The sequence below is a fragment of the Raphanus sativus genome, chromosome 3 (assembly GCF_000801105.2).
Source record: "Raphanus sativus cultivar WK10039 chromosome 3, ASM80110v3, whole genome shotgun sequence".
Taxonomy (NCBI): Eukaryota; Viridiplantae; Streptophyta; class Magnoliopsida; order Brassicales; family Brassicaceae; genus Raphanus; species Raphanus sativus.
This window is the reverse complement of record NC_079513.1, coordinates 16,074,424-16,101,231: the sequence shown is the minus strand read 5'-3', so window position 1 is coordinate 16,101,231 and position 26,808 is coordinate 16,074,424. Positions and strand designations below refer to the sequence as shown.

At 35.6% G+C, this 26,808-nt stretch overlaps 7 protein-coding genes across 10 annotated transcripts; 4 read left to right on the top strand and 3 right to left on the bottom strand.

Moving 5' to 3' along the window:
- Positions 1–476: 476 nt before the first annotated feature.
- LOC108836770 (uncharacterized) lies at positions 477–2,492 on the bottom strand. The gene is made up of 3 exons (XM_018609876.2): positions 1,833–2,492; positions 942–1,266; positions 477–842 (listed from the first exon to the last, which is right to left on the bottom strand). Exons 1-3 carry the CDS (start codon positions 2,339–2,341, stop codon positions 609–611), a joined length of 1,068 nt encoding a protein of 355 aa, XP_018465378.2. The 5' UTR covers positions 2,342–2,492; the 3' UTR covers positions 477–608.
- A 2,814-nt stretch (positions 2,493–5,306) lies between these two features.
- LOC108847549 (transcription elongation factor TFIIS) lies at positions 5,307–7,137 on the top strand. Its single transcript, XM_018620814.2, has 2 exons — positions 5,307–5,636; positions 5,838–7,137. Exons 1-2 carry the CDS (start codon positions 5,472–5,474, stop codon positions 6,846–6,848), a joined length of 1,176 nt encoding a protein of 391 aa, XP_018476316.1. The 5' UTR covers positions 5,307–5,471; the 3' UTR covers positions 6,849–7,137.
- A 94-nt stretch (positions 7,138–7,231) lies between these two features.
- LOC108847550 (uncharacterized) lies at positions 7,232–9,184 on the bottom strand. Its single transcript, XM_018620815.2, has 7 exons — positions 8,509–9,184; positions 8,324–8,404; positions 8,159–8,233; positions 8,037–8,081; positions 7,843–7,932; positions 7,604–7,705; positions 7,232–7,510 (listed from the first exon to the last, which is right to left on the bottom strand). Exons 1-7 carry the CDS (start codon positions 9,004–9,006, stop codon positions 7,355–7,357), a joined length of 1,047 nt encoding a protein of 348 aa, XP_018476317.1. The 5' UTR covers positions 9,007–9,184; the 3' UTR covers positions 7,232–7,354.
- Positions 9,185–9,967: 783 nt separating this feature from the next.
- On the top strand, positions 9,968–14,129 carry LOC108847548 (uncharacterized). 3 transcript variants are annotated; one of them, XM_057004818.1, is made up of 18 exons: positions 9,968–10,115; positions 10,276–10,475; positions 10,801–10,860; positions 11,120–11,182; positions 11,294–11,356; positions 11,455–11,517; positions 11,602–11,664; positions 11,761–11,823; positions 11,908–11,970; positions 12,067–12,129; positions 12,225–12,287; positions 12,388–12,450; positions 12,554–12,616; positions 12,717–12,782; positions 12,868–12,927; positions 13,098–13,208; positions 13,297–13,389; positions 13,472–14,129. In XM_057004818.1, exons 2-18 carry the CDS (start codon positions 10,278–10,280, stop codon positions 13,853–13,855), a joined length of 1,602 nt encoding a protein of 533 aa, XP_056860798.1. In that variant the 5' UTR covers positions 9,968–10,115; positions 10,276–10,277; the 3' UTR covers positions 13,856–14,129. The 3 variants fall into 3 exon arrangements, with proteins under 3 accessions (XP_056860798.1, XP_056860797.1, XP_056860799.1); XM_057004817.1 differs by having other exon boundaries at positions 10,798–10,860; XM_057004819.1 differs by lacking the exon at positions 12,067–12,129 and having other exon boundaries at positions 10,798–10,860.
- A 3,460-nt stretch (positions 14,130–17,589) lies between these two features.
- Positions 17,590–19,007, top strand: LOC108847893 (acid phosphatase 1-like). The gene is made up of 3 exons (XM_018621261.2): positions 17,590–18,214; positions 18,372–18,584; positions 18,684–19,007. The coding sequence occupies exons 1-3, from the start codon at positions 17,850–17,852 to the stop codon at positions 18,859–18,861; spliced, it is 756 nt and encodes a 251-aa protein (XP_018476763.1). The 5' UTR covers positions 17,590–17,849; the 3' UTR covers positions 18,862–19,007.
- An 87-nt stretch (positions 19,008–19,094) lies between these two features.
- Positions 19,095–21,685, bottom strand: LOC108847892 (KH domain-containing protein At2g38610). 2 transcript variants are annotated; one of them, XR_001949006.2, is made up of 8 exons: positions 21,492–21,685; positions 21,307–21,398; positions 20,873–21,030; positions 20,529–20,645; positions 20,330–20,446; positions 20,096–20,239; positions 19,331–19,627; positions 19,095–19,196 (listed from the first exon to the last, which is right to left on the bottom strand). XR_001949006.2 is itself a non-coding variant. In XM_018621259.2 (7 exons), the coding sequence occupies exons 1-7, from the start codon at positions 21,587–21,589 to the stop codon at positions 19,475–19,477; spliced, it is 879 nt and encodes a 292-aa protein (XP_018476761.1). In that variant the 5' UTR covers positions 21,590–21,685; the 3' UTR covers positions 19,095–19,474. The 2 variants fall into 2 exon arrangements, 1 of the variants encoding a protein (XP_018476761.1); XM_018621259.2 differs by having other exon boundaries at positions 19,095–19,627.
- A 3,344-nt stretch (positions 21,686–25,029) lies between these two features.
- LOC130509617 (cyclin-dependent kinase B1-2) lies at positions 25,030–26,637 on the top strand. The gene is made up of 4 exons (XM_057005773.1): positions 25,030–25,754; positions 25,840–25,909; positions 26,013–26,151; positions 26,342–26,637. The coding sequence occupies exons 1-4, from the start codon at positions 25,097–25,099 to the stop codon at positions 26,432–26,434; spliced, it is 960 nt and encodes a 319-aa protein (XP_056861753.1). The 5' UTR covers positions 25,030–25,096; the 3' UTR covers positions 26,435–26,637.
- Positions 26,638–26,808: the final 171 nt, after the last annotated feature.

Below are 26,808 nucleotides of genomic sequence, written 5' to 3'. Positions count from 1 at the left end.
ATTATAAAATAAATTTTACACGACATATGCAAATCAATCGTAAAATTATAATAAAATTATTATTACTTTATGTTCTTTATTAAATTAAAACATCAAAAATCCCATTGCAACGCAACGGGCTTATATCTAGTTATAATATAAATTATAAACCAAAATGTTCTATTGAGCTCAGTTGATCTTGAGGGATTTGGATTGCTGTTTTCTAAAATGTTTAGTTACGAAATTACATTAATCCTTTTTTCTGTATAGACAATAATAAGTCAAACCCGAAAAAGGGAGGAACAACAAGAACACAAACAAAGACAAATGCTCTCTGGCGTTTCTGATGTTCATCATGACTCAACTGTCCAAACTAGTACATTAACCTTAAAAGAAAAAAGAACTTTGGGCTGGGTGTTTTTTTTCTTCTTTTTGTCCTTATATAATCACCTTGTATTGGAATTAGATATACATTTCTTTCAAAAAAAAATTAGATATACACCATAAGCTTCGACCTAGTAAATAAACATACTTACCAGTCCCTCATTATCCAAGATTAAAATGTACGCATGTCTCACATGAAAAGTAATATATATGGACACTCTTTTGAACAAAAAAAAATGGACACTCTAAGTGGTTGTATGAGATCCATAAATCCAAAAAGATTGGAAGAAAAAGAGTAGAAGTAACGCAGCGACAATCTGATGGGTTAAGGATAACGTTTTGGAAGTTGCTATAGAAGTATGTGATAAGAAAAGAGACATGCACTTGAGCTCTACAGAGAAGGACGCGTGCGAGCCATACGCATCTGGATGATATATGATTTCTCCTTTCCGACATTTGAATTCTCCTAAGCTCCATTCCTAGTTTCATATATATATATTTGTACCACACATTATATCATATAACAAGCTTTTTATTTAAGTGGAGCATATGTGTATATACATAGTTTTCATGCATACCTCAAGCTGGCGACCAAAAGTCACAAGTATAGTGTCGGGATCAGCGTGGAAAGAAAGTGGGCCTTTTCCTGAGTTGACACGGAACTCGCAGTTCTTAGCAGGAAGGTGAAGGCTGAGTGTGTATTGAAGCATTTCTTCGGTCGTCTCTTTGGGCAAAGGAGGGCTTTGCTCTGTTACGTTTTCATGATTGTACCTGTATACTCTGAGCACTGATTCTCCTCTTTGTATCCTTTTATCAGTCTGTCTCCTTGAGTTTTCCACCATTATTTGCCCTAGTTTCCTTGCTACCCCATCAAGTTTGTCAGCTACATTCTCCATTTCCTCGCTGCAGTAAGTCAAACAAAGATCTAAATACTTTATATCTAAATTTCCAATCACTTCCTCACTCATATAAATCATACTCAGACCTGCACTCTTATCAGGTTTCATGTAAAGGCAACCAACCCATCCCCAGACATCAACCACTGAACTACCATGAAATGGTTTTGGTAGTTACACAAACAATGTGTCATCAAATGGCTACACATCTATCTGGATAAAAGTATGTAGTAAAAACTACATTAACTATATGAATCACATAGTAACATATATAAACTAATATGTGCTATGTTACATTTTCAGATATAGTGTAATGATTTGAACCAGGTCCTCAAACACTAAAATGAATCAGTAACTAGACAACCATGAGTTGTTTTCTAGGTTTAGGTCAAATGATTTTGCTTGTGCTTTAAGCAAATAATAAACTTGTTCAAATGCAATTCTTAATTGTCGTAATTCTCCTTAGGAAATACCATTTACCTCTAATGCTTCATTCATCTATCAAAAGATCACTTCACAATAATATACACAATCAAACAAAGTGTTTCTTGAGGCCCAATAACGGCCCAATACCTGAAGCATCGGTATCTTTCAGGTCCGATATACTCCCGCGCCCATTCCATCCGCTCCTTCCACGACCGAACCCAAGCGATCTCATCTCTGTTCCCGACAACACTCCGACGAAACCCTGTCTCTCTCCCCTCCAAAACCCCGAATACCCGACCCGATTCCCTCACAAGCGATCGCATCTCCTCGCTCGATATCCCATGGCAGCTCAGACGAAACGCTCCGAACTCCCTCGCCGATCGAACCAGCCGATCCACGGATCCATCTCTCCTCGACGTCAACAGCCGGAAATCGATCTCCGCCGGGATCAGATGTCGTGAACAAGAAGACTCACCGTCGGAATGAGATTCAGGGAGGGTGAGGTCTGGAACCTGGATCGTTCTCTCTATGATCTCGGTGAGAATCTCGTTAGCAGCGGAACGTGATCCTCGAGCTCTAGGGATGGGAGACGGAGGTGGTGGAGGCGGAGACAATGAAGATGCTTTCAATTGGCTCCTGGTTCGCATCAGAGCCATTGGAGGGAAGAGAGGAGAAGGATCCGAGGTTTTTTTGGGGGGTTTCGATTGTTAGGGTGACACATTCGTCGTGTGTTTCTTTACATTTTAATTGGTTTGTTTTCAATTTCTAGAGAAAGTGATGGTCCATTACTGAATTCGAGTGAATAAAAAATGTATATTTAATAAAGATAAAAAAGTATATTTAATAAAGATTATGATATGTTTTATGAGTGATGACGATGATCATATTCATATGGTTTGCTGACTTTGTTTCCGCGGTGAAGATTCGAATAATGTCAGATAGTAAGGTGCTGACTGGTTTTCCCGCTACCACCCGCAAACGCAGCTTTTGCGGTTCATAGCGGTTGTTGGCGTTTCAAAACAATCACAGAAAACGCTACAAATCGCTTCAAACCGCTCCGAACCTCTTAAAATCAAAAGCTGGTTCCAGCTAGCGTTTGCGGTTGCGGGCGGTTGCGGGAGGGTAAATTTTTTTTCTTTAAATACAGAATAAATAAAAATAATACTAAAAATATCCAATAAAAATTTTCAATTGAAATAATAGAAATTGTAAAATGTATTCATATTATATTTCAATTTATATTATAAAAATTCAAAACTAAAATATTTTCTATAAATTTTTAAAATTGAATAATATGATTTTATAAATATAAATTTTATACTTATCATATTATTATGATTTTTAATATTTTTATAATTACATAAAATGTAAATATTGTTAAATTATTATTTAACAGATGTTGCGTTTGGTAGTTTACCAGTCATAAGAGTCCTGCAAACGCAACAATTTCTAACAGTTATACCAGTCGTACAAATCTCTAGAAAACGCTTAAAACCGCAACCACCCGCACCCGCAAACTCCCGCAACCGCAACCGCAACCGCTGCGGTTACACCAGTCAGACCCTTAGATCTATGAGGACGTGGTGAGAAAATGTTGGCAGCTTGACTCTGGCCAAGATGTGGGCCACTTTATATGTTTGACCCAAAACACTTTTGGCAGCTTCGCAAAAACAAATGATGATTTCAACATTTGCGGTAAAAAGTTATGTTTTTGTATTAACGGCTTCATGGTACATACTACATACAAAGGTTTAGACCAAAAGAAAGTGACATCTAAGGGTTTTTTTGACAAAGGGCTTTGTAACATTTAAGGTTTATATCAACGATTTTGAGTTTTAAATTTCATGAAATTTATTTTGTGACATTCCCTACTAGTAAAAATTCATTAATAATGATATAATACATATACTAGATTTTGACCCGCGCTTTTGAAGCGCGGAATATTTTACGATGAAAAATTTCACTAATAATTTAACAAATATTTTGGTAATTTTTAAAGAGTGTGTATTTAAAATATTTTTTTTTCATTTAAATCAGTATTTTTAAATTCAACCCGATTGTGATTATACCGGTTAATCCGGAGATCTGACAATTAAATTTATGTTTTTAAAATATTCATATTAAAAAATCACTAAAACCCGAGACTAACCGATTGAACTGATGGATGACCGATATGTAATCTAATTGGATTTAAATTGTAATAGTTTCATAATTTATAATCTTATAATCGAAATTTTAAAGTTCACTATTTTGTAATTTATGAAATTATGACGTTTCTACAAAATTTTAAAGAGAAAATGATAGATATAAAATAACTAAGATTAATTATTGTATTATTTGGAAACATTGATGGTAGTATAAAAATATATTGTTTGAAAACATTGATAGTAGTATATAGAAATAAGTATATTGTTTGGAAACACTGATAGTAGTATAAAGAAATAAGTATATTGTTTGGAAACATGGATAGTAGTATAAAGAAATGAACATTAGTGATTAAATGTATGTTTAACTATAAAGTATAAAAGTGTATTTAATTTAAAAACTTACAAAAAATGTTAGGTCCAACAGAATGTTTCTGTTTTAATAAGATAGACTAGATTTTGACCCGCGCTTTCAAAGCGCGGGTTTATGTTTGGTGAAAATTTTATATAATCACATTTATATAATCCGTCTTGTATATATATTTATATAATCCGTCTCATATATGTATTTTATATCCAGATTTATGTTCAGTAAAACTATATTATACATGTATTTTTAGGTTTTTAATTTTGAATTAGATATTTTAAATATAAATCAATATAACAATTTTATAGTTTTGATCGGTGTTTTGAAATTTGACTGAGACCTGCGGTTGAACGGATTACCGGTTGATCAAAGATAAATTCAGTTCGGGTTTGAAAAAAAAAATTTAAAAATCCAATAAAAACTACTAAAATCGAAATCCGGTTGAACCAATAAACAATTTTTATTTTTTTATAAATAATTTTTGTTAGATAGTTGGGATTATATTTAGGAAAAAACGGTTTAAAACCAAACCATTAAATAGTTTGAGAAAAAATGATGCAGTTTCAAACATGTCCGGTTGGAAAAATATTAAAATGATGCAGTATCAAACACGGAATAATCACATACCAAAATTGAATTAGGAAACCGGTGGTTAATGACAAACCAAAAACAATTAAAAAAGAAACCAATGCAAAATGTCCAAAATGTCATTAATGAATACAAAAGAAAGCCTCTTTAATAGGGGTAAACAGAGTAAAAATCCAAATGTGCTTGTACTCTAATAGTATAGATTTGCAAGACTTTCCAACTTTGAATCAAAGAAATGTACATTGTCGCTTTTTAAGGAAATGTATATTGTCATCCTTATTCCAAATATTAAAATGAGTTTTAAGGAAAACTCAAAACATACTGTATAACGACTTCGGCCCACTAAGGCCCCTAGCAAGCCCATTCTTGCCGCAGGGAGTGACCTGACCTCTATCAGAAGCGTGAATCTAGTAACATCCATCGACTCAGCTACAAGATCCAAGCCGTTGATTCCCCCAACGTTTTAACTGAAGCCGTTGATCGCTTCCGTATCAGCTATATAAAAAAACACATAACACAACTGCAGCCCGTAATCTCTCTATCTTCTCCGCGCGACCAGAACGAAGTCCCCGCCGAACAAATCTTGTAACCCTATTTTTGTCCTTATCCCATCCTTCTTCAAAGTCTCTCTGCAAAGAAAGCTGGACGCTTTACTGCTCTCTGGAGCTAAGGGATTCGAAGTGAACGATGGAAAGTGAATTAATTGCATTGTTCGAGACGGCGAAGAAGGCTGCGGACGCGGCGGCCGTCGACGGTGTCACCTCCTCAAGCCCGGAGGTCTCTCAATCTCTCGATGCCCTTGAACAGCTCAAGACGTTTCCCGTCACGTACAACACGCTCGTCACGACTCAGGTGTGCGTCTGTCTCTTTAACCCTAATTAGGTTAAATTGATTTTGGATGAATTTAGCAAAACGGATTTTAGGGTTTTTCTGGGTATTGCTTGTTTAATCGTGTAGCATTGAAAAGATGATAACTTTATCTATCCCCATGAATGTTTGTGTTGGGTTAGAGAAAAGTTATATCCTTTTTTTTTTTCTGTTTTTTGATTCTAGGTAGGGAAGAAGCTGAGGTCTCTTTCGAAACATCCTGTTGAGGAGATCAAAAGCGTAGCTACTGATCTGCTTGAGACATGGAAGAGAGTTGTCATCGAAGAGACATCCAAGTCTAAGAAGACCGAAAGCACGAACGGTTGCAAAGAGGTTAAGTTGGAGAGGAAGGATGTTGAGAAGGCTTCGAACCCCGCGCCTGTGAAAGTTCAGAAGCTTCAGAGAGGTGATTCAGCTAAGAGTATCAAGGTAGAGAGGAAGGAGCCAGAGAACAAGGTTGTTACTGGCGTGAAGATAGAGAGAAAAGAACAAGAGAAGAAGGTTGTTACCAGTGTGAAGGTAGAGAGAAAGGAACCAGTCAATACCGGAGGCAAGATGGATCATCGTGGTCAGACTACTGTTAAGGATGAAAAGGTCTCAAAAGAAACGCTATCAAGTGTGAAGGCTTCGGACAAGGCACCTAATGGTGCTCCAAAGCTGACTTCAATGGTCAAATGCAATGATCCTGTGCGTGACAAAATCCGTGAGCTGCTTGTGGACGCTATGTCCAAGGTTCATGGAGAGTCTGATGAGTACGATAGAGCGAGAGTAGTTGGATGTGATCCAATCCGCGTTGCTGTTTCAGTGGAATCTCATATGTTTGAGAAACTGGGCCGGTCAACGGGAGCTCAGAAGGTCAAGTACAGATCAATAATGTTCAACCTGAGGGACAGTAACAACCCAGACCTGAGAAGGAGAGTTCTCACAGGGGAGGTGTCACCAGAGAAACTCATCACACTGTCCGGTGAAGAGATGGCAAGCGACAAGAGGAAACAAGAGACTAACCAGATCAAAGAGAAGTTCCTGTTTGACTGTGAGCGTGGTCAGGCACCAAAAGCAAGTACTGACCAGTTCAAATGTGGACGGTGTGGTCAGCGGAAATGCACCTACTATCAGATGCAAACAAGGAGTGCTGATGAGCCGATGACAACTTATGTTACATGTGTTAACTGCGACAACCACTGGAAGTTCTGTTGAGGTGAGATATGTGTGTTGTTTTTTATTTCAGGAGTCCGTGTCAAGACACAGAGGCCCTGATTGATTTATCAGGAGCTTTCATGTCTATTTGCCACCATTCTGTGAATGTTCTGGCTCTGATGTTTGTTTAAGGATATCAGTTCAGTGTCTTAGAGATTAGTCAGTAGAGGAGTTTACTAATTTAGCTGTTTGTTAGCTCTTATCTCTTCTGCTTCTTTGATTCCAAATTGTCAGACTCATTATCTTTCTTGCAAATTTTATCAAAGTTTTGAAATTTATTAGTGTTTTAGACTTGTGTGTATTTTTTTATCATATTTGACACGGTTGAGCCTTCACAACTTTTAATGTATGTGACAAAGTTTTGATGCATTAGACCGTTACTCTCACTGTGAACTCATAATGTTATTTGAACAAACGTTATTTTACATTCTCTCTATCAGACACACAGCTGAAGATGTAAGTCAAGAAGCTAATAAGATGAATGGCAAACAATGAATGCATGACTTCTAACGAAACATGTCCCATTCGTCATCATCATCGTCTAAATCTTTATTCTTTCGACTTGATCTACTTCTTCTCCTTGGCCGCCTTCTATCAGATGAACTCTCAAGCTCCTCACCATCAGAAGAGTATTCACTACCAAACTGAGCATCCCATAGTCCCTGTTGTCAAAACTCTTTTTCTTCAATCATGTCATTTAAGAGTACTACTGTACATGGAAAAACCCAAGCCACTCCCCATAACAAGACACATACCTTCGTCAACCTCTGTTTTCTAAAAGCTGCAGATTCGTCAACCACAACTATGTCTTCTAAGACCTCAATTACGTCCTCAACATCTAATCTGTATGTACTGACCTGCATCATCACATACCGAGTAGTTACTCACAAAGATTTTGCTATTCCAGGATTGGATGCTTGTGCTTTGTATCTCTCATATCAGCCTAATCTATTTACTTGGATGTCCTGAAGAGAAAAGGGAAGGAGTTACCCACCAAGCTTGATGGTATGATGGTAACTCCAAACGAATCAAGCTCAAGCGATTCAACTGCTCCGGAGTTAATGTTGAATGAGTAACCTCGAACCTGAAAAACCAACCGTGGGTGCTTCCAGCTAATAAACAAGACAATGGCAAATAAAGAAAGAAAGAAAGAGAGATCACTGAAGGAGATAGGAAGAGTATAAACACCTTTCCGATGTTACGCCCTCCTGGTGTCACTACTCTGTAACCTACCTAAACAAAAAGGTGAGAATTCAATGTAAAGTCTTGCTGGATGATACACAAGACAATGACATAAAATGGATGCATACCAGTGTTTCAAGTCGGACCATTTTGAACTCAGTGTCCAGTACAGCATCATCTTTCACAAGAACAACATCACCCACCTACAGAGATGTTAATATACAAACTGAGGCTGTAACACACACTTTAAGAAGAAGCAAAGCAGTTGAATAGAAACCAGAAGTAGTAGGTACCCGAGTGATGTCGTTGAGCAAGAATCTCTCAGACTCTCCAGATAGCAAGCTGGGTTTAACATCCACCACCAAAACCAACCACTGACAAACAGAAGCTCTCATTACAAGTAAAAAGAGGCAAGACCTTTGAAAACTCGCTAGTGGCATTCAGAAAAATGTGGACTTTGATTAAAGAAAGAACGTACAGAAGAAGTGTCAACCCAGAGCTGAGAGATAAAGCCTAAACTCAGAGCTGATTGTATACTAATAACTTGCTTAGCTAAAAGATTCGATCTCGTCAACGTCTGTTTGAATCCTTTCGAGCCTATGTTGGTCAGATTGTCTTGACCCGCTTGCTGAATCAAACCACCATCTCCAGGAGATTCGTTTTCCAGGAAATCCAAATGAGCAGAATCTACTACTACATCTTCTTCTTCTTCACTGGAGCAAGTTACGAACTTTCTGCTTGATTTCTCTTTGAACTTGAATATCCGGAGAAAGGCAGAGTCTTGGACACCAAAACTGCAAGATGCTTGTTTTGATGATGAAAGAGTCTTGATTTCATGGATTGAGAGGTGACTCCTCCTCCTTCCTGAGCTAGTGATTATCGAATGCTGAACCCGTCGTCTAAAGTTGTATGAAGTGGGTCGAGCATCGAGGGCGGGAAGAGAAAGGAGAAAGGAAGATGAGCACTTGTTACACATAGCCGGAGAAGAAGGCCTGGAACTCAAAAACTATCTTTCTTAGGGAACAGAAGATTGGTTCGATTGCTGCTTACCCCCTCGGTTCTTTAACCAAAACCCGAACCAAAAAAGAAAAAAACTAAACCGAGATCACAATTATCAAAAATCAAAATGGTTCAAATATTGTATATTTGAAAAACCGAAATCAAACTAAACTTGAACCATTTCATTGTTGGTTGACAAAAAATTTCTGCCTGAGCTTTTTCTTATAACATTTGTACTTTATTTATTTCAAACCAATAAAACACATTACTACATGAAACATAAATTACGATAAATATATTGTTAAATTTTTTTTAATTAATAGAGATATTAGTAACAATGCTTTTGGACGCATTCGTAAAATAAATGATTTATTTTTCCGATTTCGTTTTTGGTTTTATAGAACTTTTTTTTTGACAAATAGTCTAGATTTTCTTACAAAAATATTAATATGTAGATACACATTGTTATAAAACTCTTATCTTGTAACTTATGTTTCTTAGTTAAATACATAAATAAAAAAAAAACTAAACTGAAACTAAATGTTCATTCAAAAATCTAAAATACATTTTATATATCTAAAGTTAATTATTATCTTTAAAATAATTAAATTTTTTAAAAAATTATTATTAAGTTAAATATAAAATAGTTAATATTACTTAATATTTTAATCCATTTTTATATACAAATTTAAATTACTTAATATATTTATTTCAATTATCTAAAATTATATAAAACCAGAATAAACAAAAGTTGACTGAATTAAAAAATTAAGTATCGATTTTATTCTTGTTATTTAAACCGAACCAAAAATAAAAATAAAGCATTCATAATGTAAGAAAATAATTAATTTTAATAAATTAATTTATACTCTTTTTAATTTATAAATGGTTCGCTCCGACTAAAAAAGAACATTTTTTTTTCCTCCATTTCTGTTTTGTCTTTTTCCTCATCCGAAAATCTCAAAAAGCTTTGCAAAGTTTTCGTGTCGAATTAGCACTCGCTTCCCTCGTTCTCCCCCTCGTTTCACCCCTCCCCTGTATCGCAAAGCAGTTCATTTCTCTCTCATTTTCTCGCCTTCAATTTGAGTAAAGCTTCAACCTTCCCCTCTCTCTCTCTGTATCTCTCTAAATGTGCATTCAGATCTGACTTCGATGAAAGAAACTTTTAGAGATTCTTGATATGATTTTTTGATTCAATCCTCTTTTTTTTTTAACTGATTACGTTTTTTTATTTATTTGGGATCAGGTATGGATGATGAGAAGAAGAAGAAGAGAAACAAGAAGAAGAAGAACAAGCAGCAGAAACGTGCAGACGGTGACTCTATACCTACCACCGGTGTAGCCACCTCCGACGATGGGAATCATAACGGAGACGCTGACATTGATCAATCTAACCAAGTCCCTGATTCCATTGAGTTGCAACCATCTTCTCAACATATCATCAATGTAAGTTGGCAATTATCATCATCTACAGATCCAAGGAACATAAATTGATTGATTGATACCACATTGTCTGATCTTTGTCTTTTGATTTGGTTTGGTTTGGGTTGATACGACATTGATGTCAATGCAGTTGGGGTATTGTTTACCTCACATTGTATGGTTGATCGATTGCAAATTGTTTCATCTTTTGGAAAGAGATTCTCTTTTTTTTTTTTTTTGTGGGTGTTTTCTTATTGCTATCAATGTGTTTACTTTTTTGTATAGAGATTGTAAATATATGTGATAGTCCTTGTGCCTGATATTTTTTTGATCTTCTTATTTCAAGCAGGCAGATGATTCTATTTCTGTTGCTGTTGTTGATGATGAGAACACGTCTCCGACCAGTGAGGTGAGATTTCCCATTCTGTCCTCTTTGTACGTACAAAGTTTAGTTATTTGGATTAACAGCAGAGAACACTGTTTTGTTTTATGTACAAAGTGGCAACGAATATTCTTTTAGAATTTTGATTATCTGTCTGACCGCATCTTCTGATGTAAGTTTTCGTTAGCACTAGTGTTTTGCATTGCTTTGTTCCTTGTTTTACCATGAAGAGTCTCTCTTTTTATCATTCTTTTTTTGGCTTAACTAGTTTGTAATGCTCTTGTAGGGGTTGATGGAAGAAACAATCAAACAGTTACGTGATGAAATTTTATCCCACCTTCAGAAAGAGGTGTGTTTTTTTTTTCTTTTAGGTTTTATAAAAGAAACCTATCCATTACTTAGTTATTATGGTACTTTCCTTAGTGAAATACTGATATACGACATTGTCATGTTTTCATAGGCTGGTTTTGAAGAAACTGTTGGACGCTTGGAAACTGAGAATGAAGCTCACATACAGAAAGAGGTTAGTCAATAATAGAGTGAAGCCTTTTTTATTACTTTGCTTGTTTTCCTGCTTCATCTCCAAGCTGAAAGGTGAAATTTCTACATGTTGTTTCACAGGCAGTGTTAGAAGAGAGGCTTGAGCATTTAAGAACAGAAAATGAAGCTCACATACAGAAAGGGGTTAGTTAAGAATACAGTGAAGCCTTTGTCGTTACTTCGCTTCATCTGCAAGCTGAAAGGTGAAATTAACATGTTGTTTCACAGGTACTGTTAGAAGAAAGGCTTGAACATTTGAGAGCAGAATGTGAAGCACACATACAGAAAGAGGTTAGTCAAGAATACAGTAAAGCCTTTGTCATTACTTTACTGTTTTCCTTGCTTCATCTGCAAGCTGAAAGGTGGAACTCACATGTTGTTTCACAGGCACTGTTAGAAGAAAGGCTTGAGCATCTGAGAGCAGCAAATGAAGCTCACGTACAAAGTCAGGTTAGTGAAGAAATACGTTCATAGGTTTGCTATTTTCCTACATTATCAACAAGCTAAAGGTCACAATAACATGTTGCTGTACAGGCACTATTAGAAGAAAGGCTACTGCATTTGAGTACAGAGAATGAAGCTTACATACAAAAAGAGGTTAGTGAAGAAAATAGCATAAATCCGTATCCACAGAGTTGCTATTTTGCTGCATTATCTGCATGCTTAAGGTCAAAAGAACATGTTCTTTCACAGGCACTGCTTGAAGAAAGGCTCTTGCATCTGAGAACAGAGAATGAAGCTTGCATACAAAAAGAGGTTAATGAAGAAATATCATAAATCTCTATCCACTTATTTACTATTTAGCTGCATTATCTGCAAGCTTAAGGTCAAAATAACAAGGTGTTTCACAGGCACTGTTAGAGGAAAGGCTCTTGCATTTGGGAACTGAGAATGAAGCTCTCAAACAGAACGAGGTTAGTGAAGAAAATAGCGTACAGCTGTATGCATATCTTATGTTATTTTTTTCTTGGATCATCTGCAAGCGGATGGTCAAAGTAACATGTGTTTATGCAGGAAAAGTTGGAGGAAAGACTTGTTCAGTATAAAACAAAGAACGACGTGCTCGTTCATGAAATGGTGAGACATCTTCAACCCTGGGAACGTTCCTTTAGTACCTACATCACAGTTCATAAGGAGCAACATGTTATGTGTAGTTCTGACATTTGTTAAAAATTGGCAGTCTAGTACAGAAGTCAAAATGAGAGAGTTGCTTGACGAAAGATCAACCTTCGCTCAGAAAGAGGTATGTTTCCATTCATTGGGAGATAACAGTTGCATCTTCTTCAGTTATAATACTTTCTCTTGCCATATAAGTGTAATCAAAATTTCATGATGTCAATCAGACAAGTCTAGAAGAGAAACTTCAACAACTTCAACATGATGAAGAATCTTCGGTTGCAGCTGCTGAGGTAACTCTATCTTACACTAGAAAGTGCCTTAAGAGTTAGAATATGATGGCCCTGGTATACTCATCTTATACATTCAAACCTGCAGAAGTCATCCAGAGAAATGATTTCAAGCCTGAACAGTGAAATTGGAACACTGCGAGCACAGGTATGTGTTTCATTTCCTTTAACGGTTCATTGAATTGCGTCTGAACGTGTTACTGTAGCATCCTAAGTGAAAGTATAGGTCTATCATACCCCTCATGTAGAACAGGAAGCTGCTAAACATAATACTGCATAGATTTAGTCTGATATGAAGATTAAAACAAAGTTTGGCAGGTAATGAAATTGGAAGAATCTAGGAGTAGTCTTCAAGAGCAGAACAATAGTCTTGTGGGAACCGTATCTAATCTTCAAGTCCAGCGTGAAAACCATGACAATAACGTGAAGGTTAGGCTTTGATGTGAGACTGTATTGCCTTTCCAATGAAGTTCTCAGAAAAAAAATGTATGAAAAGGTTTATGATGGTTTGATACAGGGTGCTTCCGAGGAAGAACTAAACTCACAGATTGAAGCAGCTTGTACTCTAGTTGAAAAACTTATCACTGAAAATGCTGAACTTGTTGAGAAGGTGAGCTGTACTGACATAATTTTACTGAAGTTGTTGGTTTATTGAAAATCTCAGTCGTTACTATTATTACTACATTGTTCAGGTGAACGAGTTGTGCATTCAGCTAAACCAATCGCAGCATGCTTTTGCTTCACCACCTGAGAGCCTAGCAATTGAAGTACAGAAGTCTGATACCTTAGAAGAAATACCCATTCACGACGAGTTGATTAGAATTGATGACGATGGAGACATGGAAACTGCACTGTTAGAGAGAAACTTACCAGAGGAAAGAGTGCCGGTTTCTGTGAACCCTAATGGGGAAATAGATGTGGAGTCACAGGTTGTAGTAGCTGGAGAAGAAGAAGAAGCGAGTGGTGGTGTGCCTCTTGTGGACGCTCCACTGATCGGTGCACCGTTCAGGCTTGTCTCGTTTGTAGCAAGATACGTGAGTGGTGCAGATTTGGCTGAAAAGAAACAGTTTTTGTAAAACCAAAACAACACATTTGGAGGGGGAGAAGATTGCAACAGGTTCTGTATCTCTCTTCTCTCTTTCTCTTACTACACAAATACACTCAGTGAGGATCGTTGATTAGCTTTTTTTTTTTTGCACAACACTTAACAGGACACAAATGTTTATTGTAATTTTTTTGGTAGGATAATGATGGTGATACTGATGATGAACTGAGTACATCATGTTGCCCGTTGTTGTTTTGTTTTCCTTTCTCGGCATTCAAAAGAAACCATGAGAGTTTCAAACATCACATCTTTAGCCATCTGTGCAAAGACATGAATCACAAAAACAACAAACTCAATGATCTTTAATAATGTGTGCATTTAACACATTATTACACAGAAAATCATTAAAAACAGATTTATATACTATGTATGAGATTACAATCTACTCAGAAATAATGTCAAATCCATAATTATAAGAAAGATATGGTAGTTTTGGAAAGTAAGACGTAGAAGATTTGTAGCTTAGCTTTTAGACCTTAGGGTAACTTAAAAATCAGCATGAAATGATGTGAATTCTTACTTTGGTATATTTTGGAAATTTGCAAGATGTGAATGATGATCTCTTCCTTTAGATATGATAGAGTATTTTTTTTTAGTTGAGCTTCTTAAATATAGGATACTTGGTTGGATTTGGTAATCTTGCAAATTTCTACATAATGTGAAAGTTCATGGTTTATTGCGTAGTTAAGAATAAAATAGGGTTAACTCATGGTTTCTTTTATCAATACTAGTGTTCTAAGACAAATTTTCTAGTTCACATAAATATTCTTTTAATATCTAAAATTATTAAATAAAATATCTTTCAAACATTAAAATTATATAAAATATAATTTAGTAATACTACTAAAATTATATTAAAACCGGTGAGCTTTCTAGGTTATCTTTTTTTTTTACGCTGGATTTTATTATTAAGATTTTACAAATAGTTCTAAACAATGAGAACTATCAAAACAAAGTTAGAAAATGATACAGATCGAAAGTAAAATAACACACATCTTGTATATGGATGACTAAAGATTTTCACATAAAAACTACATATATGCTTTTGGAATAGCTGAATCTCAAGGGAAATTATCTTCATATTAATCGAAAACAACACGTTTCAGACTGAATTGAGAACGATTGTCACTCTCTTTTTAATACTCCAGTATGAGCAACTGAGACAATACAACTCTTTATATTGCGCTATTACTGATAATAGAGTCAAAGAGATTACCGTTCCATAGAATTTGATACTGCTTTTTGAAGTAACCATAGTTTGCAGTAAGAACTCCATCACGATCACATGAGGAACTATCAACGATTGAAGTCGGTAAGACCCGTCGCCACCATCCGCAATAGATCTGTCAATTACTTTTTCTAAACGGTTCAATTGAACCAAAACCTTTGTCTTTCCAAATCTATTGAAAGAAACATACAAAAGAACAATAAAAATCTTTGACAGATTTAAAATAAATTGGTAATCGAATAAAATAAATAACTAGAAGTAAATCAAATCAAAAAAAAAAAGCAAAACGAATTAAACAAGCCGATGACGGAGCTATAGAAGTCTCCTGCCATCGATTTGAAACTATAAAACAATTCCTTTTTTTTTTCTTGACGGCTAGGATTTTGGTCACCCATCAAACAAGACTCAAATTTGAAACATAGAATAATCAAAACTAAAGCTGTCAAATGGTCGTCCAATGTCCAATTAAACTCGTTTAGATAGACCATTTAAGTTTTAGACATTATTAGTTGGTTCAAAATGAGAAATGATTTAAACAAATCTCTAAAACCAGTAGAGATCATGTCTAAATGGATAGGTTCCTAAACGCCTAATAAAATTTATAATTATGTTACAAAATAAATTTTATAACTAATTTATAGTTTTTATCTCTTTAAAATTTTTAAAATTATGTTTTCATTCCAAAATTTTAAAATTACTATTTCCTCGTCAATTTTATGAAACTATGTCTTTCGCCAGAACTATGAAACTACGGTTTCCGCTAATACCGTGTTTTCCACCAAAACTAAAATTATTGTATTTCTTCTAAAAATGTAAAATTGCATTTTCCGTTAAAATCTTAAAATTACATTTTCCTATTAAAACCAATAAATTATGTTTTCTGATCAAAACCAAAACACTGATTTTCCAAATTCTTTTGCAAAATTGTAAAACTATGTTGTCTTATCAAAATTATGGAATTGTGTTTTAGAAGGTCCACAAACACTCATTGTCCAATTGGTCTTTGTGCAGTGGAAGCATGGACCAATTTGTCTTTTATCCAATTAGACTGTTTATTAACTCGGGGTATCCATAGTCCAGTTGAAAATGAATTGGATTGGACTTATTCATGGACGGCAGAACCAGTTGACACCTCTGTCAAGACGGTAATCTGTGGCATTTGTCAAGACTGATCAGGTTCCATCATTTTATAAGGAATATTAGTCATAACGTGCTGTAAATGAAATTGTGAGTGAGATGTTATCTTGGTGAAAAGAAAATGAAAACATTAATACTCTTCTTTTTTTTAATTTAGGGTATCTAGATCAAGACCCAAATTATTTTCTAAAGAAAACAGACGCCTAATCAGGTTTCGGATTTTTGTAATAAAGACTAAGACATGGTTATATCTTCGTCTGGTCAAGTAGTAGCAATTTTGTTCACAACAGTAATCAAATCTAGGACCGATGAATTTATGCGTTTACATTTATATTCGTGGGACTGGCATGTAAGTGGTGTTCTAATTATTTTTTTATGGTTCAAAATGGAAGCATCCCTCAGCACAATTAAAGAATTGTAAAGGGATAGAAAAGAAGGTGTTGTGAGTGGCATTCAAATCTACAAGAATTCAAAGGAAAGGAATGACATGAAAAAATATATATCCAAGGAATGAAGGATCGTTAATGAGATGAGCTCATTGGTTATTCTTTAAAAAAAATTATTATTGAAGCAACAACTCCTTAACGGATTTGTCAATGTAGTAGTGTTGACAACTCTTAGCTCCATTAGTTGTTGTCCTTTACATTTTCCATTAGACTACTACTAATGTGTCATCCACTTTTCTGTTGACAAAAGCTAATGACAATATAATCCTTGTCAGCATCCAATCCATCATGTAAGTCTTATTTGGTCGGTCCATTTATTGGTTGGTTTGACGAACTTGTGCCCAACCCTTATTAGTTTTCTTGAAAATTTTCCACAAGACCCTCTTATTGGCCCTAGCAAATAATCTATTCAACTTTGTCTACAATATTACATGAATTGAGATATTACTATGAAAACACAAGACAAATTAAACAAGTTGAACCAAAACCAGATGACCGTTCAAACTACCATCAGGCATATTCTCAAGAAAACCTCAAATGAAACCCTAAAACTTTGGTATAGTTGACCCTGCATGGAAAGTGCTTTAAGTAGGTTTATCGTATTATATAAATGAAAACTAGTGAGCTCCTCCACCTAGTGATGTATACTAACTAAAAGATATAATGCCACTTTGTAAAATGCGAATGATGTATTATTATTTGTAATATCTAGTAGAGGTCCTAGAGGATGATGTGCAAGGTATGTGAAAGTGTTAGAATATAAATAGTGGCGCATATATAGATTGTGTGTTAGTGAACTCGTGCGCTTGCTAGTTTTGACCCCATTTACATAGTTTATATTACTTTTGCATACCTCATAAGCTGAGAGACTTAGTGGATGAAGTTAACTAGTATCTTCTACCTAACCAAAGCTCTTTAAATACTACTCTGTAACTAACATCTCTTCTCACCACTACAATATTCTAATTAAGACTACTTTCTCCTCTTATTACTCTTCTTGTTTCACCATTGATATCAATACAACAAAACTCATCTTGTATCAAAAGAACGTCCTCTAATTGTATATTGTCCACTGCTTTTCTTTTGTTTTTTTTTTTTGACTAAACTGCTTTTCTTTTGTTTAATCACCAATTAAACCAGAAGAATCAAGAGCAATGGAGGGATATAAGAGAATGAAGTTGCTTCTCATCTTTCTAACAGTCTCCTCAGTGGCAACCAGCGCAAGTCCATGGCTGCCGATGGACGGAAACTATCCAGGTAGCTACTGCTTAAGCTGGAGACTAGCAATAGAAACAAACAATGTACGTGCCTGGCGCACCGTTCCTATCCAATGTATGCGTTATGTTGAGGTATACATGCTTGCTGGTCAATATGATAGAGACGTCCAGTTGATTGTGGAACAAATCAGGGTTTATCTCAGTCAGATAGTCCTTCCTGGTGATGGTATGGATGCATGGATCTTCGATGTTGATGATACTTGCGTCTCAAACGTCTTTTACTATCGCCTCAAAAGATACGGGTACACATTTTCTTTTCCTTCTCCTCACATTACTACTAAGTTTAACCAACCTGGCTTACTTGATCGGCCGTTGGAAGCTCAACTAATGTACAGAAGACATCTTAAAGGAAGACTAGCTTAACATGTTATGTCACTTAGACCTAATGTTAACATGCAGATGTGACCCTTATGATCCAACTGGATTTAGAACATGGGCGATGAAAGGAGAGTCTCCAGCAATACAGCCTGTTCTTGAACTGTTTAACGAACTGATAGAAACAGGCTTCAAAGTGATCCTAGTAACCGGAAGAGATGAAGAAACTCTTGGCCAGGCAACACAAGAAAATTTGCATAATCAAGGCTTCACTGGTTATGAAAGGTTGATTATGAGGTAAGGATCAGCTTTACTTATTTTTTAAAGATTTTTTTTCCATAAACATAAAAAAAAGTAGGTCTTTCGTAATGTGGACAAAATATTAATTACTTTCAGGACGCCAGAGAACAAAAAACACAGCGCAACAATATACAAAACAACAATCAGAAAGCAAGTGGTGGAAGAAGGTTACAGGATATGGGGAAACGTAGGAGACCAATGGAGTGACTTACAAGGAGAATACTCAGGAAACCGCACCTTCAAGCTTCCTAACCCTATGTATTTTGTTCCCTGAGAGTTTTACCATAATAAACCCATTTTCTACCAATCAAATTCCATGTACAACATGATCATATATATACACAAAGGTACATCTGGACTTGACACGAGTCTGTCCGGTTTGTTCTTCTGTGAATCATAATAACAACATATTTTCAAATCCATTTTCAATCTACAATGCTCATAGACAATTAAAAGAATAAGAATATGTAGAAAAAAAAATGAATAAGCGAAGTTTTACATAAGAAGTTTCCAAAATCAAACAATAAGAATCAATCCAATAAATGTCTTTGTTTTTACAATAAGAATTTTCAGTGCACGCCCCTTACCCTCCACATGCACATCATTTCCCTACATATATATTTTATATATTTCAACTTTTTTCCATCTTTTTTTTTTTAAATAATAATCTGTAATGAATCTCTGATGTAGTTCTCATAAAGAGGAATAAACAAATAAATAAGGAAAGCCACATGGTCGCTCACCGGAGAGAGACCATAGGGAGGCCTTGACCACCACCATTGCAGTCATTACTGGGCCAAACCAACACATGAGTGTTTGTGTATGCAGAGTAGACAAGTGTACCTTTTGGCTGGAGAATAAATAAAACCATTTTAAAAAACGCTCCTTTAGCATCCTGTTTTGGGGCGTTTACCACTTGAGTTAAAAGGCGAAACGCTTCCACCGCCGCTTGGTCCTGGACTCTCTTCCCTCAAGTTGTTCGAGTTTATCAACGCTAGCTCCCTCAGCTGCTGTCTCTTTATGAAATCTTGCGATTCATCCTTCATTACAACCCACCAAGAAATAAAAAGACAAAATGTTATTGTTAAAACGAATCCTATGTTTTCATATTAATGCTTTGCTTGTATAAAAAAAGATCAAAAAGGCAAAACAATTATGCTTTTTGGCGTTTGCGATTACACCAATGTGGCTGCCTTGACTGGTATGGCAGTGGTCACACACATGTCTGCATAATTGAATACTAACAGCAAACTCCAAAGAGTGTGTACTAAAATACAAACGTTGAGACAAAAAAAAAAACAAGTGGCCTACAGGTAATAAGTTTATAGCGTCTCAACGGTAAAAAAAACAACTAAGGAATAACCTAAAAGAAAAACGTGGCCTTTCAATTTAATACCCCAAAAGGAAGACTATACTACTATCTTAGCTGCCTTGTACTGATTATACTATATAACAACTAATAGAAGTAAAAATTGAAAAAAGAGTGGAGTAGAGATGTGTGTGTTTACCACAGGCTTAAGTAACTCTTCTATAATCTCTTGAGCTTGACGCAGACGTATCTCCACAATACTGGCTGGAAGATCTGCTTCTATTAAGATGTGAAGCTGCTCATTCAGGTGTTCATATCCCGGTCTTCCCCTTAACTTATCTTCCTACATTTTATTTTATCATCAAACAAGAAATATTACAGCCAATAAAATCTTCATTGAAAGCATATGACATGTTTCATGGATCTTTCTCACCTTTTCCGGATCCTTGATTGAGCCTTTCCCTCTGATAAACACGCGGCAGCCTGTAGTAGCTTCAACGCGCTTTAACGAGTTGCCTCTAGGACCGAGAAGTCGACCAACAAAATTGAACTGATGGAAACAGAGGAGAAGTTCAGAAAAAAAAATACTGTGAAGTTCTTTTGCATAAAAAAGAACACTTAGAGTAACTCACATTAGGATAGCTATCTACAGGGATCTCCAGACGCAATATCCTTTTGACGGTGTATGAGCTGGGGCTTCCTGGTGCACCTTGCCAATCCATTATCATTCCAGGTGTTCCACTAAGTCTCTGCAAGAAACATAGTGTTCTTGGTGAAGAAGCATTTTCAAAGAAAGAAGCTGAACTACACAGGCTTAAACTAAGAGATTGTGAATGATAAGGTGAAACCTTTTGAAAACATAAAGTAGAGATCTTAGAACCGATCAACAATGTGAAATGCAATACTCAGGCAAATTGATTTAGGTGTTGAGAAAGAGGATTGGTTAACATTAAAAGGTAGATGATGATAATAGTACCTCCTGAGAAAGGCCGTTCCAGCCACCACCACCTAAGCCGGTGTTAGAAACGTTAGAGATAAGATTAGAAGAAGCCATGGGACTTGGACTTCTGTGTCTGAGCCTATCAAAATCGCCAAATCCTTGGTTAGACATCATTCCAGACACCCTGAACATCTCTGCACATCCAAGCAAAGCCCTTTTTTTAAATGAACAGAGACAAGACAAGGCAAATTGACACTAACTCTAGTACTAAGTGTTGAGACTTGATTGACTGATTCAATCAGACCAAACAATGATCTGACCATTCAACTTGATCTCACTCTATTGAAACACAAAACCTAAGACTTAAACTCATCTCAATCTGGTGGGAAAGAAGATAAGAGCTGAATAATATACACAACACTTGAGATCAGAATTCAAGATCGGAGAAGAGAGTGAAATAAAGGAGAAACCTTGATTGAGCAGGCGGCTGCATATGGGCAAGACTTGAGTAAAAGGTGTGAGCTTTTGATGTTCGGCGAGAAGCTCCGTCAAGTACTGAGAGCTGTTTCGAGACAAGAAAGAAAGAAAGAACAATCAGATCGGTTTATAAAGAACCAAAACAAAAGGAGTCAGTGTTCTTTTCGGGAGACAATACCTGTCGATCTCAGGAGGAGTGCTTCTAATCTGAGGAGAAGCAGCTCTTGCCGGAGATGAGAAGTAAGAGGAGTTGTTGTTGTTGTATAAACCAGACATGAGTGATTCAGTTCTGTCCCTCAGTTTCTTCCGAAGCGTGTGTACAAGAGAGAGAGAGAGAGAGCGAGACCAAATGTGAATCCTGCAGAAAGAGGCCTGACTTTTTTATGTTTCTTCTTAATTTTATTCTTATTTTCGGGTGAAAAAAGAAAGAAATTTGACAAAATTAAATCTAAAAATGATTTAGGTGTGACAGCGTGGAACTCTCTGTTGAAATTTTTTAATATGATCTTCAGATTTTGTGGTTTTCATCGGCGCCTTTTGATTATTGAAAAAGAAAAATTAAATAAATGAATAAAAAGACTTAGGGAGGAACTTTGGTCTTTGTTGGGTGACTACGTAGATCGTGTCAACCATGCACTCGATGATCAGAGCTGTCTTTTGGCCTGTATATTTCCTTTTATATTAATTAAACAATAAGTGCTGATAAATGTGTTCATCCCATACCTCCCAACTTTTATTTATGTATATATGGTGGTGCTTTGAACAGGGGCGTCTCTCATACGTTGAAAGCCCTAAACAATTTAATAAATTAAAAAAAAAAAAAACTTTTGCAAATTTGGAGATCTTTTTCCATATAAATTTTTCTTAAAGAAATAGGGATCCTAAGTTAATGTTTCATAAAAAAAAAAGAAGTTAATGTTTCACTTCGATATTCTCAGGACACCCCTAAATTTGAGATTGGTCTCTCTTGTATGTCAATGAGTCTTCTTCCCCAAGTTACATATTTTATGGTACTTTTTCTAACTATAAAATGTACTCAATGATGTCAAACTAATCCTAGTGTTTTCTTTTCACTTTTATTATAAATTTCATAGTCAACTATTTTCATCTTTTGTTTGCCGATGCATGTGAGTCGTGACTATGTGAGAATGGAGTATTAAATTGTCTTGATTAATACACTCGCACTTATGTTTTCTAAATTTTATATTTTTCAAAATTTGTTTTATAAGATTGAATTATATATATTGTAAACCTTTACCAATATTAAATATCTTTTATTATTTACTTTGTAGACACAATTAAATAAAAAATCTTGACAGTAAAATTATTATGTGTTGAACGGGTCTTGTGGTTAAGTGGCAGTGGACGGGCATGAGACGCCAGCACATTTTAGGTTCGATCTTCCTGCTATGCGAAACTAAGTCACATTGTTCTGTTCACCTAACGCGGATATAGATCTACGCTTTAGGATCCATTTGAATGTCCAGAAGAAGGAGTCCATCTGCGGGCTTGCGACTCCCCCAGAGGTTAGGTCTGGTTCCAATAGTGACCCGGGTTTAACCTTTTTCTTTTTCAAAAAAATTATTGTGTGTTCAATAGTCAATAGTTTAGCCAAACTATATAATATTTGTCTTGTTATATTTTATTTCTAACAGAAGCAATGATGTAAATATGCGTAAAATTACATATCTATAAATATTTTTTATTTTACACAATTATGTGATAGTGGGTGATATTAATTGATTATTTACATGCTTTTAAACATCTTTAGTTCTTAATAATGAAGACTTAGGCATTGGATTTCTTTTCAAGATATTTAAAATATTTCAGATTAGTTTAAAACATTTATACTATCACATTTATCCATTTATGTGATAGTATGTATATAAAAATAATATTTTCGTTGTTCATTTTCTATATTCGGTTTTCTATACCTTTTAGTTAATATGATGAAGAAAAACATTTAGTTAATATGATTAGCAATGCATTAGGGATACGTTAAGTAAGTTGGAATGTCATATAGAAATATTTTCTGGCGTTAATTAAGATAGAGTTATCAAAAATCGTAATTAATAATTTAATATTTCAAACAATTCCTAATTTATTTAAACTGTAATAAACTTTTGAAAACGGTGTTATTATAGAAAGATTTTGGGGAATCAATTTTTATATACATACTACCACATTTATCCATTCATGTGATAGTATGTATATAAAAAGAATATTTTCGTTGTTCATTTTCTATACTTTTTAGTTAATATGATGAAGAAAAAAAATTAGTTAATATGATTAGCAACACATTAGGGATACATTAAGTAAGTTGGAATGTCATTTAGAAATATTTTGTGGCGGTAATTAAGATAGAGTTATCCAAAATCGTAATTAATAATTTAATATGTCAAAACAATTCCTAATTTACTTAAACTGTAACAAAGTTTTGAAAACTGTGTTATTATAGAAAGATTTTGGGGAATCAATTCTTAAAAATTGTAGTTTATTTGTATTACTAATCCTGAACCTGTGGTCTATCTATAGATAGGTTTATTATTATATGGTATATATTTGTGTAGGATGTAAACATATATACATACACAAAATATATAATTATAGATCAAGGTGTAGGATGTAAAATCCTAAACTATAAGTTCCCAGTTTTATATCTAATATGATACAAAATTCTTGATGTGCAATTGAGTTTGTCTATGTGTAGGATGCAATTGAGTTTGTCTATGTGTAATATCTCAAACCATAGGTTGTTAACTGATTAAATAAAATTCTAATCTGGTCAAACGTATTTGAAATAAGCTAGATTATAAACCAAATATTATTCACCTAAATCGAAAAACTTAGGTCTAGAAGAACTGAAAGAAAGTACATGTTATTATTTTTTTGATTAATTATTAAATGATAATAATAAATGATTGTATTAGATTAATAGTTAGGTATCTCAGTGACATTAGGTATAATTAATTAAGTAATTTAAGAACTAGTTATTTGTACTTCAGTTTTAACAGATTATATAGTTTTCGAAAAAAATCATGTGTTTTGGCATTTTTTATCCATTTGCCCTAAAAATGTGTTGAGCTGAACAATTTTCAAAACATCAAGAGGCATTGGGAAGCTGTTCCAAGTTTGTGTTGGACCCTAAAATAGCATATTAGATTCTTATTGGATTTTCTTTCAGTTTTCTTGGTCTTGTATTCTGGGCTTTAGCGGTTGTCACTTTATCGCTTTTGGTTTTTATCCACGGACTTGAATTAGTAATTCATATGATAAACACACAGAAAAGATCCCTAGATACAAACATTTAGCTAAAAGTGTAGATACAGAATATGACGTTTGGGCCTTTTTGCACACATGAGTACATGACATGAACAAGGCCGGCGATTAACATCAGACACTAAACGTAACTATTCATTAACACTTAATGACTAATCTAATGACCACCACCAATACGAACATAACTTCTTTTTCTTTGTCAACACGAACATAACTTTTTCTTTCGAAACGTAACAAAATACGCAATAAAAAATTAAAAAACATGATCAAATAAATGATTTATTTCTTAAGAAAAAGGACCCTGCCAAAAAGAGTTCAAAGTCCAAAGGAGCGGGAAACGAGATGCCACGTGGAACTATATCGGTTAAAGACAACGTTAACATTAAACCGAATCAGGCGCTTAATCACAAAAGGGGCTTAGGGTTTATAAACACACACAACACACACGAGACCAAAAAAGATCATCACTTTCATTCCTCTCTCGAAGATCCATCCCTAGCAAAAATGGAGAAGTACGAGAAGCTCGAGAAGGTCGGCGAAGGAACATACGGGAAAGTCTACAAAGCCATCGAGAAAGACACCGGAAAGCTCGTCGCTTTAAAGAAAACCCGCCTCGAGATGGACGAAGAAGGCATCCCACCAACCGCTCTCCGCGAGATCTCCCTCCTCCAGATGCTCTCCCAATCGATCTACATCGTCCGCCTCCTCTGCGTCGAACACGTCCTCCAATCAAAAGACTCCTCTTTATCCTCTTCTCCTGTGACGACTTCGACCCAGTCCCAAAAATCAAACCTTTACCTCGTTTTCGAGTACCTCGACACGGATCTCAAGAAGTTCGTCGACTCCTACAGGAAGGGCCCCAACCCGAGGCCGCTCGAGGCCGATCTCGTGATGAGGTTTATGTTCCAGCTCTGTAAAGGCGTGGCGCATTGTCATAGCCACGGCGTGCTTCACCGCGATCTCAAGCCGCAGAATCTTTTGCTTGATAAGGAGAGAGGGGTTTTGAAGATTGCTGATTTGGGTCTCGGTCGTGCTTTCACTGTTCCTTTGAAGTCTTACACTCATGAGATTGTTACGCTTTGGTATAGAGCTCCTGAGGTTCTTCTTGGCTCTGCTCATTACTCCACTGGGGTTGATATGTGGTCTGTTGGATGCATCTTTGGTTAGTCTTTATACACCACTTGCTTTTGACTTGTTTGTGTCTTTGGTTTAGTACTTTGACTTATTGGTGTTTTTTTTACTTGCAGCGGAGATGATTCGGAGGCAAGCTCTTTTCCCTGGTGACTCAGAGTTTCAGCAGTTACTTCATATCTTCAGGTATTTGATGCCAGTGTGTGTGTGTGTGTGTGTCAATGAACTTATTTAGGATTCTATCGCCAATGTATCTTTAAATATGGTTCTTTCTTCTTGGTTCTTGGAGATTGCTTGGAACACCTACTGAGAAGCAATGGCCTGGTGTAATGACTCTGCGTGACTGGCATGTGTATCCAAAGTGGGAGCCGCAAGACTTATCACGTGCTGTTCCATCTCTATCCCCTGAAGGGGTTGATCTTCTCACGGTATGCTCTTCTTTATCATCCCCTGTGACCTTTATGTTTCTTGAAGGGACAGTTTATATAGCATTACTTGCCCTTTTCTTTATCTTATATAGTCTGTTTGCTTCTTAGGTTCATTCTGTTGGGTTTCCTAGTTAATGTTTAGTTGTTTGAGTTGTGAGATTAAAGTCTGAAGCTTTTGAACAAAATGCAGAATATGCTGAGGTACAATCCAGCTGAAAGAATTTCAGCGAAAGCAGCTCTTGACCATCCCTACTTTGACAGCCTTGACAAATCTCAGTTCTGAAGCTGCACCTGCCTGATCAAAAACTCTCTGGCATCACACGCTGGCAAATTGCAATCTTGTATTACTGATCACACTCTGGCAAGTTGATTGCTCAGCATCATGGTGATTTTATTTTTCTGGTGTCTCCTGTATTGTGTGTGTTTGAGGATGCAATGTGTTCTGCAAGAGTGAACTTTTTATTCTTAAAATGGCCAATTTGGTTTTCCGGTATGAACAAACATATCATCGAAGATGAGTTCATTCAACGTTCCAGAGCTCACTAATTGTTGATTAGATGACAAATTGCAACACAAGAGAGATGAATCCAAATGCTCTGATCACTTTTCCCAAGCAAATGAATCATATTAGTGGTACATAAATGGGAGCTGAGTACT

Bases quoted from the DNA above. Each gene is read 5' to 3' on its own strand.
- LOC108847892 (XM_018621259.2), bottom strand. From the start codon at position 21,589: ATGTCTGGTTTATACAACAACAACAACTCCTCTTACTTCTCATCTCCG. The intron at 21,031-21,306 runs GTTTCTCCTTTA...TTGGATGTGCAG, and splicing joins CAGCCGCCTGCTCAATCAAG to AGATGTTCAGGGTGTCTGGA. The intron at 20,646-20,872 runs GTACTATTATCA...TGTTTCTTGCAG, and splicing joins GGAACGGCCTTTCTCAGGAG to AGACTTAGTGGAACACCTGG.
- LOC108847893 (XM_018621261.2), top strand. From the start codon at position 17,850: ATGGAGGGATATAAGAGAATGAAGTTGCTTCTCATCTTTCTAACAGTC. The intron at 18,215-18,371 runs GTACACATTTTC...GTTAACATGCAG, and splicing joins TATCGCCTCAAAAGATACGG to ATGTGACCCTTATGATCCAA. The intron at 18,585-18,683 runs GTAAGGATCAGC...AATTACTTTCAG, and splicing joins TATGAAAGGTTGATTATGAG to GACGCCAGAGAACAAAAAAC.
- LOC108836770 (XM_018609876.2), bottom strand. From the start codon at position 2,341: ATGGCTCTGATGCGAACCAGGAGCCAATTGAAAGCATCTTCATTGTCT. The intron at 1,267-1,832 runs GTATTGGGCCGT...GACTTACTGCAG, and splicing joins GAAAGATACCGATGCTTCAG to CGAGGAAATGGAGAATGTAG. The intron at 843-941 runs GTATGCATGAAA...ATATGAAACTAG, and splicing joins CTTTTGGTCGCCAGCTTGAG to GAATGGAGCTTAGGAGAATT.
- LOC130509617 (XM_057005773.1), top strand. From the start codon at position 25,097: ATGGAGAAGTACGAGAAGCTCGAGAAGGTCGGCGAAGGAACATACGGG. The intron at 25,910-26,012 runs GTATTTGATGCC...TGGTTCTTGGAG, and splicing joins CAGTTACTTCATATCTTCAG to ATTGCTTGGAACACCTACTG. The intron at 26,152-26,341 runs GTATGCTCTTCT...AACAAAATGCAG, and splicing joins AAGGGGTTGATCTTCTCACG to AATATGCTGAGGTACAATCC.
- LOC108847549 (XM_018620814.2), top strand. From the start codon at position 5,472: ATGGAAAGTGAATTAATTGCATTGTTCGAGACGGCGAAGAAGGCTGCG. The intron at 5,637-5,837 runs GTGTGCGTCTGT...TTTTGATTCTAG, and splicing joins ACACGCTCGTCACGACTCAG to GTAGGGAAGAAGCTGAGGTC.
- LOC108847550 (XM_018620815.2), bottom strand. From the start codon at position 9,006: ATGTGTAACAAGTGCTCATCTTCCTTTCTCCTTTCTCTTCCCGCCCTC. The intron at 8,405-8,508 runs GTACGTTCTTTC...TCTGTTTGTCAG, and splicing joins TCTGGGTTGACACTTCTTCT to TGGTTGGTTTTGGTGGTGGA. The intron at 7,706-7,842 runs GTGGGTAACTCC...GTGATGATGCAG, and splicing joins CCATCATACCATCAAGCTTG to GTCAGTACATACAGATTAGA.
- LOC108847548 (XM_057004817.1), top strand. From the start codon at position 10,278: ATGGATGATGAGAAGAAGAAGAAGAGAAACAAGAAGAAGAAGAACAAG. The intron at 12,928-13,097 runs GTATGTGTTTCA...AAAGTTTGGCAG, and splicing joins TTGGAACACTGCGAGCACAG to GTAATGAAATTGGAAGAATC. The intron at 13,209-13,296 runs GTTAGGCTTTGA...GGTTTGATACAG, and splicing joins ACCATGACAATAACGTGAAG to GGTGCTTCCGAGGAAGAACT.